The sequence below is a fragment of the Aegilops tauschii genome, chromosome 7 (genome assembly GCF_002575655.3).
Source record: "Aegilops tauschii subsp. strangulata cultivar AL8/78 chromosome 7, Aet v6.0, whole genome shotgun sequence".
Lineage (NCBI taxonomy): Eukaryota > Viridiplantae > Streptophyta > Magnoliopsida > Poales > Poaceae > Aegilops > Aegilops tauschii.
The window spans coordinates 646,398,977-646,421,495 of NC_053041.3; the positions used below are offsets into that span (position 1 = coordinate 646,398,977).

The following is a 22,519-nucleotide window of genomic DNA, read 5'->3' on the forward strand; positions in this document are numbered from 1 at the left end:
GAACTCGTAGACGCGATGAAACTCCAAATCGGCCTGGACAGCCTGACAGCAGGGGCAAGTACGACAACCAGCACTGCGGAGAGAATCAAGCTGGCGCCAGATAGCAGAACTCTGTGCATAAAAGTCATCAACAGTAGAGTCACCCTGCTGAAGAGCATGCTCCTGACGAACCACAGACAGGTATAAGGCATCACCAGAGGGCTCATAGCGCTGACGAAGACAGGTCCACATCTGGAAGACAGTAGGAAGACCCAGAAACTCATAAGCAAACTGAGGCAGAACACTAGCAGTGAGAACAGCGGCAGCACGAGCATCATCATCAAGCCACTGGGTGTAAACAGACAAAGCACCATGATACGTCTGAAGAGCCTCCTCATAAGCCAGAGCCCTCTCATCATAGGCACGATCAGCAGCCTCATCAGCAACCTTAGCCGCATCCTTGGCGGCCTGATTAGCATCCGGAGGAAGAACCAGTGGAGTCGGCGGAGTAGGGGCCACCGGAGGAACCGGTCGTGGCGGACAGCAGACCTCGCCAGAAAGAACACCCCAGAGACGGATGCCACGCATGTGAATGCGCATGAAGCCAGCGAACTCGGTGTAGTTAGTACCGTCGAAGATCACCGGACAGTGAGGGACAGCGACAAAGCCCGAGGCAGTAGACTTTTTTTTTTTGCTAAGATCCGAACGAGGACAAACCGCAGACGGCAGCCCAGCCGGGATCGAACCGGCGAGAGGGCTCGAGCAGAGGAGCCTGGCGGGGCAACGGGAAGGAGCCGCCCGGGTACGGGGGCCCGCAGGTCGCGGTGGCCAAACCGGGGAGAGCGGCGGCGGCGGCCTACTTCGAGCGGGAGGGAGTCGTCGGGCGGGAGCAGCCGCGGCGACGAACGGCAGTCGCGGGAGGGACGGACGAGCAGGAGCAGCGGCGGCCAACTCCGCGGGAGCAGGAGGGAGCTTCGAGCGGGAGCGGGAGGGAGCGGCCGACTCCGCGGGAGCGGGAGGGAGCTTCGAGCTGCCGACTCCGCGGGAGCGGGAGGGCGCGGGAGCCGCAGTCGACAACGACTTCGAGCAGGAGGACGGCGACGTCGGCCAACTCGATCGGGACAGATCAATAGCACGAGTTGCAGCGTGCAAAAAATTGACCTAGCTCTAATACTATGTTAGGAATAAGCAACTTGTATTCCCATGAGGCCATAGGCCGATATATATACATGTACAGGTGTGGTACATATGCAGGAAACCCCTTATACTACGAGATAAATACAAAGGGGTATACATGACTTATATTATAACTCTAACATATGTGTCTTATGCCATTGGGTTTTAATAATTCAGTTTGTTTAGAAACAATGTATATACTAGCCCGTGTGAATGCACGGGTTGGCGGCTAGTTTACATAGCTAATGAAAAGCAAAGACGAATAATACGCAAATAAGCTACTAAGGCACCGTAGGATTATTTAGACAGCTATTGAAAAGTAAGGCATGGCAGGATATTTCGACAGCTATTGAAAAGTAAGGCACGACAGGATATTTCGACAGCTTTTTAAAAGTAAGGATTAAATTCTTCAAATAAGCTATTAAGGCTGTTTAATTCTCTAGGCAGGTACCTAGTAGGAGCACCATCGTGTTAGCTATTTGGTTCTAAACTTCTAATGCATGCACATAATAGTTATGCAAGCAGCACTATAAGGCCGGGGGGCTCAGATTGCCTGACTTTACATGACTTGGCCTGCCTGGACCGTCAGATCAAAAACGAAGAGAAGATGTAGATGTACTGTTCACAAACTACTGTAGCGCTGTTGTTTTGTCCATGTAGCAATGTCTTGTATGCATGTGTTGTACCCATCTGACCCGAGCCGTTGTTTTCAGATCTAATGGCTCACATAGAACAAAATCAGTGGTACAGTAGCTTGGCTGACTTTGCTTCACCAAGTCAGCCAATCCCGAGGCAAGGCCAGGTAATTCATGCACGGAATAGTGATTTCATACTGTAATCAATGATGAACGATACAGTAGGAAGATGATGCATCAACAACAATCTGAATCAGTTTGGCAGCCATTGTTCGTGAGGCAGCTGATTGGAGGAACACTCCAAACTCACATCACCATGATTCACCTCCCCAATTTGGTTCAGTTTTAGAAGCGAACATTGTTGAAGGTTGCAGATTGGAAGAACTGCCACAGACCGGCCCATCATTTAGCGATCCTAGCGCCAGTCATCGGCTTCCTAATGTCCTGCCTTGACGCTTCCTCTCTACAAACGTCATAGTCAAATCCAACCTATCCCAGTTCCCCCTCCTGTCAAGCCTAGAAGACCCCGACGTCATAGCCAAATCAGGCCATGTCCGGCAGTAAAAAGCTAGTCAATGGTATTTGTTTTAGAACCCACCAATCGAGTAGCTTCTGCCATCAGGTTGCTTGGATCCATAGAAAAAATAAATCGATGATTCAATGAGAAGCACCGAAGCAATACCGGGTGATGGAAAAAGTAAACTGACCTGAATCTAACCCGCTGTGTGTGCAGGCCTTACTGTGATCTCTTTTCCGGTGCATCCGGCAATCATTCTTTTCAGCTGTGCCGTACGTTGGGAGAGAACGCCAATTTATAGCCATCATCCACCCATCATTAGTTGAACGTGCGAGGTTGTTGCTTGTGGCCTTCTGGACGGATGACTGATTACACTTGGTAAATTAGTTAATTCTGCTAGTCGAAATATGGAAAAATCTGTAAAGGATCTATTGGTGTTTGCTTAGTTCATGTAGTTAATGCTCAACCATGTTGTAGGCATTGCAAGGTGCCGCTGGAGGAAATGCAGTCTACCCAACGAAAAAAATAGCACGCTATTTCGCCGTTATAGCGCGGTTATAGCGTATTAGGGAAGGCGAGCTACGTTTAGGCAAATTCGGCCGCTACAACGCTATTTATGTAATTACCGCGCTACGCCTCGCTATAACGTTGTAACTTGTAACGTTGTAGCATGCACATGATGCAAAAATAAGATAACCACAGCTCAGCAGGCCTGAAAGGCCAAAACCACCCCTCGACAATACCCTTCTCACTCTCTTTCTCAGACTCTCACATGACAAGGACCCAACGCTAGTTCTCATCCCTAGTTTATGGTTTTGACTAAGTAACTGTGTGTATTTGTGTGTAGCTGAGTTGTCAAGCTACAAGTTTGTTCTGAATTTGTAATTGTACACAGCGGAAAACATGTAGGGAGTATAGTATATTTTGATTCTTTCTTCTCTTTGTAAAGTGTAGCTTGTGTTATACTCTTTATTGAACTGAAGCTTTGTTTATACTTTGTACTCTCTGTAATTATACTGTGTACTAAACTGAAGCCTGTGTTATCTATTGTGCCACGATAGGATAACAGGCATTCCTTTTTTATGCCTTGGATTTGGCCCTTGTGCATGTGTTACTCGTCAAAATTTAGTTGCTGAAATACTTTATTTCTGGATATATTTTGCATTTTTTGCAAACGCTATTTTGAAATATAGTACGCTATTAGCATGCTATAACTTGTGTAGCATCTGGAGAAGGGCCTCGCTATATTTTTTAGCGCGCTATTTTTTTCGTTGAGTCTACCCCTGCAGAACACTTAGATGCACCTTTTGACAAACTTAGAGTCATGTGAAGCTGAAAGAAAGTATCAACACTTAACTATCCTATTATAACTGAACAACTCGGTAAAAACTACAAAAATATATAATACTCAGGACAACGATAAAACAAACCTCTTTCTTCGAGAGCCTCAAGCTTTCAGGAACCTCGATGAAGATCTCCCTAAACCCCCCTTGGACCAACCACGTATTTGTTGAATCAGGCCATGCACAGTACCCTACTTTGCTTGGTATTCTTCAAGATCCCACAAAACACGAATTTTATGTTATTATTCCCTCTTTTAGAAATCAGCCATGAGTAGTACAGAGAGATGCACATGTAAGATACCAAATTTTCTTGATCGGATATCCAGAATTAATCTGATTTGTCGGCAATTAATGATAATGGGTTACTTTCCTTCATCATAGCTTCGTGGGGATAGGGAGTAATGGGTGAAGAACTCCAACAATGTAGAGGAGGTATACGAAGCCACAAACCTGTCGTAGACCGTAGTTCCTCTACTGCTTCCTGACCAACAGCGGCGGCTGACCGATCTAATTTGAACTGCCGTCAGTACACATCCGTCCACAACATCGGCAATTGCAGTCTGATCGGGACATGGAAACTGAGATAGATAGAACCTCCTCAACTTCATCAGCCAACATGGATTGCAACATGCTTGGGACAGAGAGGAAATTCAATGGCTGGAGAGGAAGAGATCGGGGATATTTGTTAGATGGGTATACAAACCTGAAGGTTTAGATTACATGGAAATTTCATAGGTGATAGGCGAGGAGGAAAATGAGGAGAAGTGACGCTAGGGTTCTCTCGTGGACGGGCATGGTGATGCGTCGGTGGGCTGGGATCGGACGTGACTCATGTATTGAGAGAGATTTTTTTTCTTGACAGGCCGTGGAAGAGTTTCTTTTCTGCACGTGAAGAGTTTTTTCTTAAACCTGGCTGTGAGGAGTATGCCAACATGTCCATGTGGGACATAGGGCATGGACTCCTTGAGTACTTCATCCTACGGCTATAGATAGGCAACATGGAGATCGTGCGGTTAATTAACTTAGTATTATGAGGATTAACGTGGACAATCAAGCTGCATGCACAGATGCCTCGCTTAAAGCTTCAAACAGAAATCAACAGTAAGTGATGTGTCAATTATGGTGTGCTCAATACTGCTCTCATCTTTTTTTTTCTTTTTTTTGCGGGAAGAGCTCTCACCTATTGTGATAATGGAACTGAACATTAAATCCTTGTTATATTCTTGCCACCAGATGTAAGATTTGTGATCTCTACACCCCCAGAGCACTGTGATGCAGGCAGCTCATGCTGCAGGAAGTGTCGGTCCCCCCCGCATGAAGGTACACTTGATAGAAAGTGCAAGTTCAGTTGATGATTTTTCATTTATTGTGTCCTATGCGAGAATAAAAGTTTGTACTTTTGCGGAGCTAGATGGAGCAAGTATTCAGTCAGTGTCGTACAAGAGATAAGGCCACTATTGAATGCTATTTCAGGGCAGGTGTTTCGAGCCTCGTGTAGTCCACATTGGAATCTCAAAAGGCCTTGTACTCCCTTTGTAAACTAATATAAGATTGTTTAAAACACTACTTTAGTGATCTAAATGCTTTGATATTACGCCCTCCGTTCCTAAATACTCTATCCATTCCCTTATACAAGGCCACTATGAAGAATACATTTTGCATCTATATAAGGTTACTAACAGTAACCGAGGCAAAAGTTAATGATGTTTCCTCAAACTAGCAACTTATTTAATACTTGCATGCATGTAGCCATAATGGCACCGTGCTACTTCCTTCTCATTCCTTCCTTGCGTGCATGCAGGCGTATTAATGATCTCGGTTGACGAAAAGAAAAGTTGTTTTGCAAAGCAGTCATTAAATTTTTACCTTGGTACCTGTAATTTGAGTTTGTGGTCTTGTATAAGGGAATGGAGGGAGTATAAGTCTTTTTAGATATTTCAAATGGACTACAACATACGGATGTATGTAAACATATTTTAGAGTGTAGATTCACTCATTTTGCTCCTTATGTGGTCACTTATTGGAATCTCTAGAAAGACTTATATTTGGGAACGGAGGGAGTAGTTTATTTAGCAACGGAGGGAGTAGTAGAAGAATAAAAATGCATACAAAGTTGTCGCTGCCAGAGATTTGATTTTCATTGCAGTTGGTTACATAGATATTCCAGCCCCATTACATTAGAACCACGATTAACTAACACGACTGCAAAAGTGGAAATCGACACTCTACTTAATTAGCACAAGCCATTGAACTCGACCGTTTGACTAACACTAGTAGAAAAAGGGTCAAATGTCAAGCACATTAGTGCCGGTTTGCTTTTGAGCCGGCACTAATGTGTGCATTAGTGCCGGTTCCAACGGCTAGCCAGCCGCTTTCATTAGTACCGGTTCGTGGCCGACCTTTAGCACCGGTTCGTGCCACGGACCGGTACTAAAGTGAGTGGTGGCGGGATGTTGTCAGTCCGGGGCCCCTCCAGCACCTTTAGTACCGGTTCATGGCACGAACCGGTGCTAAAAGTCGTCCTACATAAACCCTTCATCCACCCGAGCTCGCTCTGTTCTTCCCCTTTCCCCTCTCCTCTTTGTTCTTCCCCTCTTCCTCTCGAGCTCATCACACATTTTGCCCAAAATTTATCAAGATTTGAAGGCCCCCATCCATTCAAATGATCACAAAGGTTAGCAACTTTGTCCTTTCATCTCTCATTGCTAGATTAGCTCTTGCAATGCTTTGTATAGTGATCAATTTATGAGTTTAGTAATTTGGTAGAAAATATATGTGCTAGTATTTGATTTATATGCAATTTGTAGTCAAAACTAACACTTAGTTTGCATATGTAGGTGTGGTTTACTTAGTGCCTTCTAAATCTCCATCGTAACCACAGTCGATCGCCCGCACCGTTCCGTCACCGGCACCACCTTGTGGTGAGCCTCTTGTTCATGAATGTTTTACATTACCAAATTGATGTTTGTGTGATTTGGATATATAGTTACTCGTATAATTATCTTACCCGTACGTTGTTTGTTATACATAGTGCCATGGTTTTGATATCCGTCCCCGTCGGCCCTCGTCCTTGTTATGATTCGGATGTGGTATATTCTCTTTTAAAACTAGTTGTTGCATTTCGTGTTTATGACAAATTATGCCCATCAAGTTGACATAGATATTTTTGTCTAGGAGGTTTGTGAACCGGAAATTCCAACCGACCCTATTGTCGAGAGGTTAAATTTAGTTGAAAGAGAAAACAAGTATTTGAAAGAAAAATTGAAAAGAATTGAGGGGGAGAAAATGCGCTTGAAGATTAGAAAGATTAGAAAATATGCCATTGATAATGAGGCTTGGTATCATTATGCTGTTGGATCAATTGTTACCTTAGTTGCGATCTTGATCGCATTTGTTGTTGCATTTAAATTCTTTAGTTAGAGAGTTATTTGTTTGTTGAATTTAAGTCTTGTATGAACTTTATGTATGAACTTGTATTAATTTGGTCTATTCGGTGTTGTGTAATGAAGATGAGCCGACAATGGATGTACGATGACCGATGCTCTCCCGAGTTCATTAATGGCGTGCAAACTTTTCTGCTTCCGGCTGAGGCAAACAAGCGGGTGGATGGTTTTATGCCTTGTCCATGTTTAGTCTGTAAGAATGATCACAATTACTCTACGTCAAGAACCATTCACGTCCACCTGTTTAAGTCCGGTTTCATGCCCCACTATAATGTTTGGACCAAGCACGGAGAAAGAGGGGTTATGCTGGAAGACAATGAAGAAGAAGAGGACGACGACAGCTATCCTGGCCATGGGTTCCCTGAATACGATGATACAACAATGGGGGAAGAAGCTGAGCTGGCAATGCGGGAAGAAGCTGAAGAAGAGGCATCAGATGAGCCCGCTGATGATCTAGGTCGGGCCATTGCCGATGCAAAGAGAAACTGCGCAAGTGATTTGGAGAAGAAGAAGTTGTAGCGCATGTTAGGGGATCACAAGAAATTGTTGTACCCAAATTGCGAAGCTAACAAGAAAAAGTTGGGCACCACACTGGAATTGCTGCAATCGAAGGCAGAGAATGGTGTATCTGACAAGGGATTTGGAAAGTTGCTGGTAATGATAAAGAATATGCTTCCAAAGGACAACGAATTGCCCGAGGATTTGAACACTTGCCCGGTATGTGGTGCATTGCGCTATAAGATCAAGCGCGATGACCCTGGTGATGTCGAGGGCGAGCGCCCCAGGAAGAAGATTCCTGCCAAGGTGATGTGGTATGCTCCTATAATACCACGGTTGAAACGTTTGTTCCAAAACAAAGAGCATGCCAAGGCGATGCGATGGCACAGAGAAGACCGTAAGAAAGACGGAAAGTTGAGAGTACCCGCTGACGGGTCGCAGTGGAGAAAAATTGAGAGAAAGTACGGGAAGGAGTTTGCAGATGACGCAAGGAATGTATGGTTTGGTCTAAGCGCAGATGACATTAATCCTTTTGGGGAGCAGAGCAGCAACCATAGCACCTGGCCTGTGACTCTATGTTTGTATAACCTTCCTCCTTGGTTGTGCATGAAGCGGAAGTTCATTATGATGCCAGTGCTCATCCAAGGCCCTAAGCAACCCGGCAACGACATTGATGTGTACCTAAGGCCATTAGTTGAAGAACTCTTACAGCTGTGGAATGGAACAGGTGTACGTGCGTGGGATGAGCACATGGGGGAAGAATTTGACCTAAAGGCCTTGCTGTTCGTGACCATCAATGATTGGCCTGCTCTCGGTAACCTTTCAGGACAGACAAACAAGGGATACTGCGCATGCACGCACTGTTTGGATGATACTGACAGTATATATTTGGACAATTGTAGGAAGAATGTGTACCTGGGACATCGTCGATTTCTTCCGAGCAGGCATTCCGTAAGAAAGAAAGGCAAGCATTTCAAAGGTGAGGCGGATCACCGGACGAAGCCTCGCCACCGTACTAGTGCTGGTGTACATGATATGGTCAAGGATTTGAAGGTAGTCTTTGGAAAGGGTCCTGGCAGACAACCTGTTCCGAATGACGCTGATGGACGCACACCCATGTGGAAGAAGAAATCTATATTTGGGACCTGCCCTATTGGAAAGATCTAGAGGTCCACTCTGCAATCGACGTGATGCACGTGACGAAGAATCTTTGCGTGACCCTGCTTGGCTTCTTGGGCGTGTATGGGAAGACAAAAGATACACCTGAGGCACGGGAGGACCAGCAACGTATGCATGGAAAAGACGGCATACATCAGGGTCATGCCAGCTACGCTCTTACCAAAGAAGAGAAGGAAATCTTCTTTGAATGCCTGCTCAGTATTAAGGTACCGTCTGGCTTCTCATCGAATATAAAGGGAATAATAAACATGGCAGAGAAAAAGTTCCAGAACCTAAAGTCTGATGACTGCCACGTGATTATGACGCAACTGCTTCTGGTTGCATTGAGGGGGCTTCTACCGGATAACGTTCGATTAGCCATTGTGAAGCCATGTGCATTCCTCAATGCAATCTCTTAGAAGGTAATCGATCCAGAAATCATACCAAGGTTAGAGAATGATTTGGTGCAATGTCTTGTCAGTTTCGAGTTGGTGTTCCCACCATCCTTCTTCAACATCATGACGCACGTCCTAGTTCACCTATGCGAAGAGATTAACGTTTTGGGTCCTGTATTTCTACACAATATGTTCCCCTTTGAGAGGTTCTGGGAGTCTTAAAGAAATATGTTCATAACCGTGCTAGGCCAGAAGGAAGCATCTCCAAGGGCCATGAAAATGAGGAGGTCATTGAGTTTTGTATTGACTTTATTCCTGACCTTAAGCCAATTGGCGTTCCTGAATCGCGGCATAAGGGCAGACTGGATGGAAAAGGCACGCTAGGAGGGAATCAAAAAATATGTATGGACGGACATTCTCTCACTGAAGCACACTACACAGTTATACAGAATTCCGCCTTGGTGGCTCCGTATATGGACGAACACAAGAATTTTCTACGCTCCAAACACCCGGAGCGGTCTGATGACTGGATTACACGTGAACAAACCAGGAGTTTCGCCGGCTGGTTGCAGACATGTACGATGCATGACGCCTCTATTGAAGATGACATGTACTCGCTGTCCCAGTTACCATCTTCGAATATAATGACTTTCAAAGGGTACGAGATAAATGGTAATACATTTTACACGATCGCCCAAGATAAGAAGAGCACCAACCAAAACAGTGGTGTCCGCTTTGATGCAACAACCAAGACGGGAAAGGAAACATATTATGGTTACATAGAGGAGATACGGGAACTTGACTATGGACGTGGTTTGAAGGTCCCTTTGTTTCGGTGCAAATGGGTCAATATGACACGATATGGGGTAACGGATGACCCGCAGTATGGAATGACAACAATGGATCTCAACAATCTTGCGTATGCAGACGAACATTCGTCCTAGCTAATGATGTGGCACAGGTTTTCTATGTGAAGGATATGTCTACCAAGCCGAGAAAAAGAAAAGATAAGGAAGCGAATGCATCATACGATGAGCCAAAGCGCCACATAGTTCTTTTTGGGAAGAGAAACATCGTGGGAGTGGATGACAAGACAGACATGTCAGAAGATTATGAAAAGTTTGATGAAATTGCTCCATTCACAGTGAATATTGACCCGAGCATCCAGTTAAATGATGAAGATTTTCCATGGCTACGGCACAAAGGGACACACGCGAAGAAAAAGTTTCACACCCAAAGATCTGGGAAGTGATCGGCTTCACTATCATCACTTTCTTCTGTGTTTCGCACCCAGGAGGGAATCTCTGTAATAGTTAGGGGAGTTATGTGTTTTGGCATTTGAAACGCGAAGAAATTTTATGTGCAAGCACATTCTTTCATGCATTTACTGATTTTTTCAGCTAAATGACCCTGAAATTGAAAAGCATTTCAAATGAACTCAGAAAAGGTTGAAAGTTGGCATGGTATCATAATTTCACCCACATAGCATGTGCAAAAAATTAGAGAGGGTTACCGCAAAAACTGGATGCACTTCGTGTACAAAATGGACAATCTCTTTCGAAGTATCAGGGTTTCGGACGAAAACTCATCCATTACAAAGGCATTTCATTTTTTAAATAACCTAAGCATTACCAAATTGAATATAATGATAAAACACACTAATATTAAACATAAAAAAACAATCACTGAAAAATCTATTTTCAAAGTTAAGTTATTCACAAACTAGTGATTCACACAAATTTCAAATAATTCAAAATGTAAACTATTCAAATTTGTAAACTACCGGCACTAATAGAAAGTTTGTAATTTTTTGTATCTAAAGCAAAAATATTCACAAAGAAACTCTAAATACAGCAAAAAACAACTCAAAAATAAATAAAACAAAAATAAAGAAAGCAAAAAAATAAGAAAATAAAAAAGCCCGCCTACTGGGCCAAAGCGGCATGCATACGACTAGAAACCCAACCTGTTGTTCGGCCAGGATGCAGGCCCGCAAAGGCCCAATAGGCCCACAGGGCAGCACACAACAGGTAGGCCCAGAAGGCCTGCAATAGAGAGGTGCTCGAGACAGCTGCCGCGAGGGGCTTATAAGCAGGTGCGGGCGCCCTTCGGCTAGCGAGGTGGGACTAAATCCGCCCGCACCGCACCTGCGCCACTACACCCCTTTAGTACCGGGTCGTGGCTCCAACCGGTACTAAAGGGGGGTCTTTAGTACCGGTTGGTGCCACCACCCGGTACTAAAGGTGTGCGCTTCCCGCCGCTTGGACTGGCCAAATGTGACCTTTAGTACCGGTTGGTGGCTCCAACCGGTACTAAAGGCCCATCCTATATAAGCAGGACTTATAAATTACGTCAGTTTTCATCTGCTTCTTCTCCTCTGCCCCGTCGCCCGCCGCCCCCCGTCGCCGCCCCCGTCGCTGCCCCCGTCGACGCCCCCGTCACCACCCCTCGTCGATGCCCCCGTCACCGCCCCGGCCGTCCTCGTCCCCGTCGTCGCCACCCCGTCCCCGTCCCCATCATCGCCATCCACGTCATCGCCGCCCGTCGCCGTCCCCGTCGCCGCCCCCCGTCGCCTCGCCTCGCCGGTGAGCGCCTGCCCCGGCCGCCATGTCCACACACAAATTAGTTATAGAAATATTTATAGAAATGTTAGAAATTTTTCTGTTTTTTAGTTATACAAATATTAGAAATGTTATAGAAATGTTAGTTATATAGAAATGTTATAAAGTTTTCTGTTTTTAAGTTATAGAAATATTTATAGAAATGTTAGCAATTTTTCTGTTTTTTAGTTATAGAAATATTAGAAATGTTATACAAATGTTAGTTATATATATAGAAATGTTAGAAATTTTAGAATTAGTTTTAGTTAGATGAATTAGATTAATGTCAAATTGTTAGAATTTGCATATAGAATTTTAGTAATCACAATCCAATCATTTAAAAAATGTTACTTTTTGCAGGCATATAGTATTTGTTCTCGACGATGCCCGGCCCGCATCCTCGCCGTCGACCCGTTCGCGACGACGTCCGGCTGACCCATGTCCGGGATTGGGCTCCGCCGGGCTGGCATTGGGAGGTGCTACCTGGAGGGGCGCACCGCTTGGTGAGGAACCCGGCCTCGGGTCCCGTCGTCGACCCTGATCTCCTTTGGTGGCATTCGCATGGGCCACATTCGGTGCAGAGGGAGCCGGCCCCGCCGGAGGTGGTGAGTCGTCGTGTCAGGGAGGAGGACGAGCACGTCCATCGCTACATGGCTGCTATGGACGTCAGGTTCTCCAATACCTTGCAGGTTCTTTGGGCAGATGACCGGAGATATGATCCTGTGATGGTTCCTTGTCTTTGGGTGTCCACCGCCCGCGCCCCAGGAACCGCGAGTGGCCTATATTCTTCTATAGTATTCGATCTTTATTAGCTACCTAGCCAGTGATGTATTCGAGATTATATATTATTCGAGACGATGTATACGAGATTATATATTATTCGAGACGATGCATATTATGTACTATATGATTCAGTTTTTCCTTATTGATTGCATCCATGCATTGTAATTTGAATACTAAATTGTTTTATATTTCATCTTTATTAGTTAAATAAAAGCTATGGCGGACAATACCGGCAGAGAGGGTGAAGAGGCCCTGTTCGAGATCATACGCAGGCCTAGCAGGCCAGATGATCTGAATGAAGCAAATGACGGCTCCCAATATCTGAACAATACCGGGGAGGGTGATTATAAGATATTCGATCTCGACGACCGAGCTGATGAAGTCATGAACTATGATTATGATTATGATGACGCAGACAATGATTGTGATGACGAATACAATGTTGATCTTGAAATAACAAAGACTACCGGCGAGGTATATTTATATAAGCAGGCATCTAGTGATCATCACATGTTTTTTTATTTGAAGATATATTAACGAATCGATCTTTCTTCTTTCAGCCCTCCGGATCGAGCAAATCTGCTTCTACAGACAGCAGGACAAAGCGCGGCCCGGGCAAAAAGTTGAAGGAGGGTGTAAAGTACAACATCGATTCCATCAAAGCTAGTGGTGAAACCCTCACGCCTAAGAACATTGCGAACAAGTTCGTTCGTCAGTGCGGAGTTCTTGTGAAGGACCAACTCCCGGTCTCCATTCAAGAATGGAAAGAGCCAAAAACTAAACGCCCAGATGTTACTTGGGTCGATGACAGAGCAAAACAAAAGTTTTGGGAATCTCTTATGGAACATTTCACCCTACCAGATTACTTCACTGATGCAGATGTGCAGAAAGTCAAGGACGCTGCTCTTAAGAAGATGGCAATTGCATTCAACACCCACAAGAAAACTGTATGGGCCAACTACCTCGCTGCAGAAATGAAGACTCCAGAATTCAAGGGAACACTGGAGAAGCAAAGAGAACACTGGCCCGCTTTCGTGAAATTCAAGGAATCAGAATTATCTAAGGAACGGTCAAAAAAACAAGGCCAATGCCGCAAAAAAGACGCAGTTCCATAGGCTGGGTCCAGGTGGCTACGCGGTGGCAATGCCTAAGTGGGATAAGTCTGAGCAAGAGATGGAGGATGCATGGGTCACTCCGGTTACTAGGAGCTGGCCCCCCAGGTGCAGAGCTTGGTTCTATGCGCATGGGGGGCGTTGGACCCGAAGACAGGCCTGGTTTCAAAGAAGGCAAGTCTAAAAGGAGCAGAACAAAAGTTACTTGACGCAATAGAAGATGCTCGAAAGAGGGTGTTCACGCCCAACAGAGAGAACGACGAGCTTACGCGCGCCCTGGGAAATCCTGAACACCCAGGAAGAACACGAGGCAAGGGCGTTATTCCCTGGTATGAGGGCTTTTCGGAATGGAACGACGACTACAGGACCCGTGCAAGAAAGAAGATGGAGGAGGAGAAGAAGAGGAAGCTGGAGGAGGAGCAGAGGAAGTAGGAGGCGGAACGCCTTCAAGGCCTAGAAGCAAGGCACGCGGACTTGGCACTCAAATTCCAGCAGCAGCAGCAGCAGCAGATCGACTCACTTAGCCAGGAAAGGGGGTCTCAGTAGCGGCAGCAGCAAGCGGATGATCATCCAGCATTGGATAGCACCGTCCCATCCATGCCGAGAAGCAACGTTGGTTCCGCCCCGGGCGACGCACTGCTGGATACATACCCTATGGATGACATCATAGAGAACACTAACTGTGAGCTACACTTCAAAATGAAGAACATATCCATGAAGGTCGCGGATGCCGTTGCTTTTACAATTACCCCCGAAGCAACCTTCCATTGCGCCCCGATTCCAGAGGGCTATGCTCGTGTCTTGGTTGATGAGGGGGTGGACCCATATTCGGGGCTAGATCTTGACATTCCTGGAGGTGACGACGAGCACACACTGGGAGAGGCCATACATCGTATCATCCTATGGAGAAAGGATTGCATCATCTTTCGAAGTCCACCGACACCGCGTCTGCCGACTCCTCCTCGAAGTCCGCCACCGTGTCAGCAGACTCCCGCTCCTCCAAGTCCACGAACGCGTGAGCAGACTCCTGCTTCAAGTCCGGCACAGCGTCAGGCCACTCCTCCTGTTTCAAGTCTGACACCGTCTCAGGCCACACCTCCTGCTTCAAGTCCGGCACAGCGTCAGGCCACACCTCCTGCTTCAAGTCCGACACCGTGTCAGGCCACACCTCCTGCTTCAAGTCCGGCACAGCGTCAGGCCACTCCTCCTACTCCAACTAATCCACGTCAACCGTCTCCGCCGCCTAAGCAACCGTAGAAGAGACACGCCGCAGCTATGGTGCGTAGTGGTACGAGTCGAGGTAGTATAGAAAGTACAGGCGGAGACAAGCGATATAAATATGGTCCAAGCAGCCTCGCTCCTCTTCCTCAGAGGCCTTACGACATGACCGAGCAAAACGATGCAATAGTGCGGGCAGAAGTGGACGCTCATTTTCGACCGAAACCGGCAATGCCGCCGAGGGAGAAAGTGCCTGAGGAAAAGATTGACCACTTCATTCGTATGGCTAGACCACCAACTCCCAAGCCTGTTGACTCAGACTATGAGCGCCAAATCAGGAAGGCACATCGAGCACGACTACAGAAAGAAGCGAGCTCGAGCTCGAGCCAACAAGCAGCTGTCAAAAAATGCGGGAAAACCGTTCCCCAGCTGGGAGAACAGGCGGCGCAACCGACCCCCCGCTTGTTGTGCCAACAACACATGAGAGTACGCGCGCCCAATATTATTGTGGGCAAACCGTTTACGTTCCCGAGCTGGGCGATGTGGTAATAACCGAGGAGCATATAATGCAGGCTGAAATGCTCAACATCACTGTTGGACAACTCCTCGATATCGAGCCCATGTCTCCGCTTAGAGAGGAGGAAATAAAACGGAAATATGTCCGGGACCAACCTTTGGTCGAGCCCGAAGAGGTCAAGAACCTCCCAACGAGAATGTATGAATTGCATGATTGGTACATGAAAATTACCAAGATTTCCAATCGAGAGTCCCTCATGGTGCAAGTCGAGGAAGATCATTACTTCAATAAGAAAGCTCTGTCCATTGAGTATTCAGAACTATTTCAGTTATTCAATCAAGATGCACTCGACAAATCTATCGTCAGTTGCTATTGTCTGTAAGTGATTTCTTTCTGTAATTTAAGTCTCAAGCTAGCTCTAGTGCTCATTAATTGATCATTAATTACCTGTAATTATATATCCTCACTATATATTCTTTTCTGTGGTATTATGCAGGATGAAGATGTATGAAATGAAAAAAGCTGGACGCTATGGCATTGGGTTCATTGGCCCAAATACCGTTAATGAATACACATGGAAATTGGAATGGTGTAGACAAGATGTAGAGAAAAACATGGTAGAGTTCTTGAAGCGCCTCAATAGCAATGAAGATATACTACTTCCTTACAACTTCAAGTGAGTCACACTGTCTTGTACTACAAATTCTGTTTTTGCTTACTAGCTAGATGTTAATAAGTGTATAGGGTTTAGGGTTATAGTTGATTAGTGTTATGCACATGTACGCTTAATTTATACATGCAAACGTATGCGCATGCAGCTTCCACTTGATCTTGTTAGACATTAAAGTTGACGAAGGAAAAGTTGAAGTACTGGACTCACTACTTAAAAAAGATAGTGACTACAGCATCGTGAAGGGGATAGTCAACAGGTAATTTCAATCATTATTAACTATATCTCGACCTATTTAGTTCGTCATTTCCTGATATGAACTATTTTTAATAACCCCTTTATTAATTTTCTTTGCCGACAGGTAGGGCTTGGGCAAAGTACATCAAGGTGACTCCCGGAAAATGGCGACAAAAACTATGTTGGTATCGACCCAAGGTAAGTAATTAAGTAGTACTAGCTAGCTACCATCTCTTTAATTCTTGTTTCAATACCATTAATTAATTAATATGCTTGATTAATTATTATCTGATTAAATTCTATTCTCGTAAAGGCCCTGAAGCAAGCGCCGGGGACTGAAGTGTGTGCATACTACATTTGCGAGAACATTCGCATGATGGTGTCCGAAAGGAGCAGATCTGATAGACAGGACTGGGTACGTTTGCCAGAACACTATTCACAAATCTTACATGATTGTCGATATCTAGTCACACAACTAATACACATGCATATTGATCTCCTTCTTAACAGTTCAAAGAGGTGCGGGGCCAACTCCTACCAGAGGAGCGCATACGAGCACTTCAAGAGGAAATAGCGGGATTTTTGCTCGACCAGGTCATAGATCCCAAAGGAGAATACTATTACCTGCTACCGCCCCATGAACCACTTGTCATCGTGCTCCGAAGGCACCAAGGCAACATGTAGGAGAAATTGTATATATATACATGTGTATGTGTGAATGATTAATGATGGTTGTGAGACATTCGATTATATATATATATAATCGGTTGTACGAGAAAATCTATTTTTATATATGCATAACGTGTACAATATGTAGTATCGTAAAATACCAGCAAACAAAAAAGAATTAAATGAAAAACACAAATTAATAGAAAAATACCAGCAAACAAAAAAAATTAAATTGTATAACCAGTACTAATGGTCTACCGGCACCCGGGCCTGGCTCGTGCCACGTGGTGGCACTTTAGCGCCAGTTCGTGCCGAACCGGTAGTAAAGGGGGGTCTTTAGTCTCGACTCTTTAGTGCCGGTTGTAGAACCGGCACTAAAGGCCCTTACGAACCGGCGCTAAAGCCCGGTTCGGCACTAGTGTAATCTAAGATACTTGATTTGAGCCATTAAGCGGCCATGACACAGCAGGTGCTAGTTGACCAGGTGGACCATGATTAGCAGCAGCACGCATGCACGCACTATCACCGTACAGTAGCAAGCAGAGTAGTCCACCCCAGAATCACAGCAAGGCGTTGCATGTCGGCTGAACAAGCTGAGAAGCCATTCACGGTGGCGCCACCGGATTGCTCCGAGACTGCGGCGGCAGGTTGTGTGCCTCGTGTACAGCACGGGTAAGCTCATCTCCTCGCTCGGTCCGAATCCTCTTCTGATCAAGAAATGCTGCTTGTTGTGCAGGCGCTGGGCATGGATCTGTGGGAGCTCTTCCTCGTTCGATTTTCTTTTTGGTAAATCTTCCTCGTTAGATGGATTGAAGGTGGGGATCGAACTTTGTCGGAGAAGATTAGGTGGTGGGGGGCCGAGGGAAAATATCGGGTGCTCCAGCCTTTGAGGTGATACCCTGCTACGGGGCCTTTAGGTGCGTCAGATATGCATGAAGGGGCAGGATCAGTTGACCAATCAATTTCAATACGCCCCCTTAGTCCATTTTCATCCTGCCCCTGGAAACATCACATCTTTGTAACTTACTCCCCACATCAAATGGACTAGCAAGCATACAGATACAGTCAGGCCAGAATTGTACCTGTATGAATCGCCAGCCTCATAGAAACATAACTCTCAATCAAAAAGCTTGAGAGTATTTCGTAGCCAATTCTCAATCATAACAGTCTGAGAATATTTCACAGCCAATCAAAGTAGCTTTCCTGACTCCCGAAAGGTAAGCAACCAAATACAAACTCGCCGAAGACAACATGTGCGTGGATGGGTTTTGCAAAATCCACTTTCACCAACAGGTGCTTGACTAAAACAAACAAATACAGGTACTTTCGAGACAACCAACATGCACTGTTCGAAATTCCAGAACACTAGAACAAACAACGTCTCCAAAAGTGAAGTTTCAAAGAAGAGCAGACCACTTAGCACTTCTTTGAAACTGAGTGGCCATTCTAGAGTATACTATTGTATGAAATGTTTAGAGAAACAAAGGTAAACTGTTAATCGATGTTCGCCGGCGGCGGCGGGAAACAGTGAGATGGAGAAACAGTCGAAGTCATACAGAACCAAGGATACACACTTCTCCCTGAAATACTGAATAACCAAGGGTGTCTTTGTATATTTGCCAGAAGGACATGAGCCTGCTTAATCTTGTTCGTACAGTCCAGATCCAACGCCCCAAACTAACCTGGAGCATGGGAGCATATCCTGCGCCGTACCACCAGATATCCCGAGGACACAATAATTTGGCCAACTGTTGCCGTTAGTACAGAATCCTGCTTGAGGCGGCCCAGCTCGTCAAGATTTTCCCGAGCCGGTTTGACGGGAACCACTAGTTAACGAGTGCTCTTTCGGGAGCCTCGCAACTATCAGCGCCACTTGGCGCTCTCAGCCATTCATCACGTGTCGCGCTCTGGGCGCTTTCTCCGGATTTTGTTTCTACTTTTATTTTTTCGCACACGTTTTCGGCTATTTAAACAGTTTTTTCCGGATTTTTCCGACGTTTTGGTTTTCTACTGGTCTTCTTTAGCTTTTCATCTAAAACAATTTCAGAAAAGAAAAAAATTGCGCGAAAAAACACGTTTTCTTTTTTTCCCTTTCGCGAGAGTCATGGTTTTGCTTCCGCGAGATGCACTGTTTTGCTTTCGCGAGACTCACGGCCGTGCCTCTCGGAAACGGAAAAAATGGGTTTTTTGTTTTTTTTCCTTTTGCGAGAGTCACGGTTTTGCTTCCGTGAGAGGCACGGTTGTGCTTTCGTGAGAGTCACAGCCGTGCCTCTCGGAAACGAAAAAAAAACCGTTTTCTGTTTTTTCCTTTCGCGAGAGTCACGGTTTTGCTTTCGCAAGAGGCACGGGTGTGCTTTCGCGAGAGTCACGGCCGTGCCTCTCGGAAACAAAAAAAAACATGTTTTCTTTTTTTTTTCTTTTGCGAGAGTCACGGTTTTGCTTCCGCAAGAGGCACGGTTATGCTTCGCGAGAGTCACGGCCGTGCCTCTCGAAAACGAAAAAAGAAAACGCATTTTCTGTGTCTTCTCCTTTCGCGAGAGTCACGGTTTTGCTTCCGCGAGAGGGATGGGTGTGCTTTCGCGAGAGTCACGGCCGTGCCTCCTCGGAAACGAAAAGAAAAAAAATGTGTTTTCTCTTTGGCTTGGTTGCCACGGAATTGGTCACTACTATGTCCCGTCGACTTGGTTGCCACGGAATTGGTCACTACTATCTCCATTCCATCCATCCTGGGCCCACCCCCGGCTGTACCTCCCCTACCCCCCGCTCTGTGGCTTGCTGATCTGTTTTCTCCATCGCTGCGGACTGCCATGGCGAGCACGCGCGACGACGAGAGCGGCACTGCCATGCTCGGTCTTGTCCCGCACCCGCTCTCCCATGCGCGGTCACAATCCCCGCCGCTCGCGCCCCCCTGCAGAGCGAACATCAATGCATACACTGCTGCTCCCCATACCCCTCCCCTGCCGCCATTTAATGCAAACCTAACTCCAGCTACGCCTTGCATGGACCTGCACCATGCGCCCCCCCTCACAGCAGCACCAGTCCACCAGCCTTTTGGTGTGCACCGCCCGCCTGCTAGCCATCCGCCCTATATAACCCCTACGCCCAGCCCCCTCGAGCATCCGCCGCTTCCGCTCTCACCCCCGATCACGCCCGTCGACCCAAGTCCCATCGCCGCGGCGCCAGGGCCTGCTCTCTCCTATTGCGAAGCCTTGCTCTCTCCCCGAAAAATGGCCCCGCACGCCGCTCGCCGTAGCTACTTCTCAAGCGTGCCCTCCCCCCCGCCCTTGCTTTTTCAACCCCCCCGCTTCACGCCCAAAGCCCGCATCCACTCCCGGCCTCTCTGCTTCCGCTGCCTCGCTCACGACCACCTTGTCAACACCTGCAGAGACCCAGTTCTCTGCTCTCGCTGCCGTTGCTCCGGCCACCACAGCTTCCAATGCTCCTCAAACCTCCCACTAACACTCCAACGCCTCAGCCTCCCTAACCGCCGCACCGCCATGGCCGACAACAACGACGACGTCCTTTGGATCGGCTCGTACCGACTCAACCTCCTCCACCCCATCTCGACCTCGCCCCGCTCCCCCCGCTCTGCGTCATCCGACGGCGACTCCGCCCCGCCGTCTCAGCGCGGCTCCCCCCTCCGAGCCACACCTCCATCCCGGCGAGGGCGCTGGCGACGGCGTCTCCGATGCTGCCTCCGCCATTCGTGGGCCAGTGCGCTCGAGTTCGCCCTCGTCCTCCTCGGCATCATCGCCCGGCTGCGCGCACTCCACGTACCCGGACATCTTCGTCCCGTCCGGCCTCCTTCACGACGTGGGCCATTTCGCCTTTTCCCACTTGGACCACGTCATGCTCGAGCCGTACGACCTCATCCGCCTCGCCATCGAGCACCATGCCGGCCACCCCTCCTTCCACTTCGCAGCCACCACCGGCTGTGTGGCCCTTCTCGTCCTTGACTCCCACGATGAACGCGAGGTGACCATGGCGCACTTCCCCGCCAAGTACGCCGGCATCGAGATCACCCTCCTCCGTCCCGAAGAAACCGACAACCGCGCCACCACCCGCTACGACCGCCTGGTCGAGCTCGAGGCCAAGAATTACCCCCTCGAGCTTTGGCACCCAAACGGCGCGAACTTTGTGTTCGGCCACTTTGGGGTGCTTTGCTGCGTCGACAACAACTACCTCAACGCCGGAGACTTCACGGTGATGTGGGCCTTCCTCCGCGTGGAAGGCGACCACGTCACGCCGGATGGATGCATCCTCCGTCTTCCGCCCGCTCAAGTCGTCGACGTCAAGCTCCGGGTTGTCAAAACCTGGGCGATCTTCGACGACCAACCGGTCCCCCTTGATGCCGACGGCGACGACGAACTCCCTAGCCAGCCACATGTCCACGCCGCCTGGCGTTGGAACCGCGGTCACATCGGCCCCTGCCCCGGTCTGCATGGTGTCGACGCCATGCCACCCCCATCGCCTCGCGAGCCATCACCACCACCCCCCGCTGCCCAGCCTCTGCACGCTCGAGCCAACTTCCTCCAGCCTCTCGTCGGTGGGCCGCTGCTGCCTCCTGCTGCGGTGCACGACGACGAGACCGGCCTTGACGACCACCTGGCCGGCGACGCTGACGACTCCTTCTCACCCGCTGTGGAGGTGTCCAACTCTTTCTCCTTGTTAGCCCTTGACAAAGGAGAATGCTCTCAACTCTCCGGTAACCTCCTAGACTCGCTCATTCCCACTCCCACGCCCCCCCCCCAATCTTACCTACTTGCACTCCTTGTTCAGGCACGGCATCTGCTGCGCTCAACTCTGACGACCACGAGGCCACCGTACGCCGCATCCAGGGCGCTGGCAAGAGGGCTACCGATGCTGCGAAGCTTCGTAGGAGTCGTCGCCTCGCCGAGAAGGAAGGGGGCCAGTTCGTAGACATGACAACCAAGGCCATGCGCGCGAAGGCTCGCCGTTTCGACCTACAGCAGGCCACGGCCGAGCTCGTCGTGGCCCTCGACGAGTCCGGCCTCACCAGCACGCCGGACGAGCCGGTGCACGATGCTGCATCCCTAGCCCAGATTGCGCTCATTTGCGGTGCTGAGCAGCAGGAGCTCGATGAGGTGTCCTCCCCGACGCCGTGATCGACGCTGCACTACCATGGACTCCGGTTCCTCGCCAAAACCGCTTAGTCCCCTCCTGTTATGGCCGTATCTGCCCTTTAGGCAATGTTTTAATTCCTAGCTTTCCCTTTCCAGCACTTCTCACTCGATCCCATGGATGCATGGGCAAGCTGATTCTCGATCCTTTTGTTACGTTTGTTCGCAATCTAGACTTTTGGTGCCTACCTTTAGCTAATGAATGGCCTCAAGTTTAACTTTTGCTGTTGGAATGTTCGTGGTCTCGGCCAAAGTCAGAAATGCTCGGACGTCCTCTCTAAGCTCACCGCCATTAACCCTCATGCGTGTTTCCTTCAGGAAACTAAACTCAGCTCTATCACTAACTCCTTACAAAAAAAAATTCTCCCAAAGCACCTTGATCTCACCCACACCCTGCCGGCTACAGGCTCGGCCGGAGGCATTCTCTC

General features: G+C 47.7%; 1 protein-coding gene across 1 annotated transcript; it reads left to right on the top strand.

Annotated features, from left to right (window-relative positions):
- The first annotated feature begins 20,296 nt into the window (after positions 1–20,296).
- On the top strand, positions 20,297–22,313 carry LOC123495133 (uncharacterized). The gene is made up of 2 exons (XM_045231951.1): positions 20,297–21,655; positions 21,730–22,313. Exons 1-2 carry the CDS (start codon positions 20,800–20,802, stop codon positions 22,074–22,076), a joined length of 1,203 nt encoding a protein of 400 aa, XP_045087886.1. The 5' UTR covers positions 20,297–20,799; the 3' UTR covers positions 22,077–22,313.
- Positions 22,314–22,519: the final 206 nt, after the last annotated feature.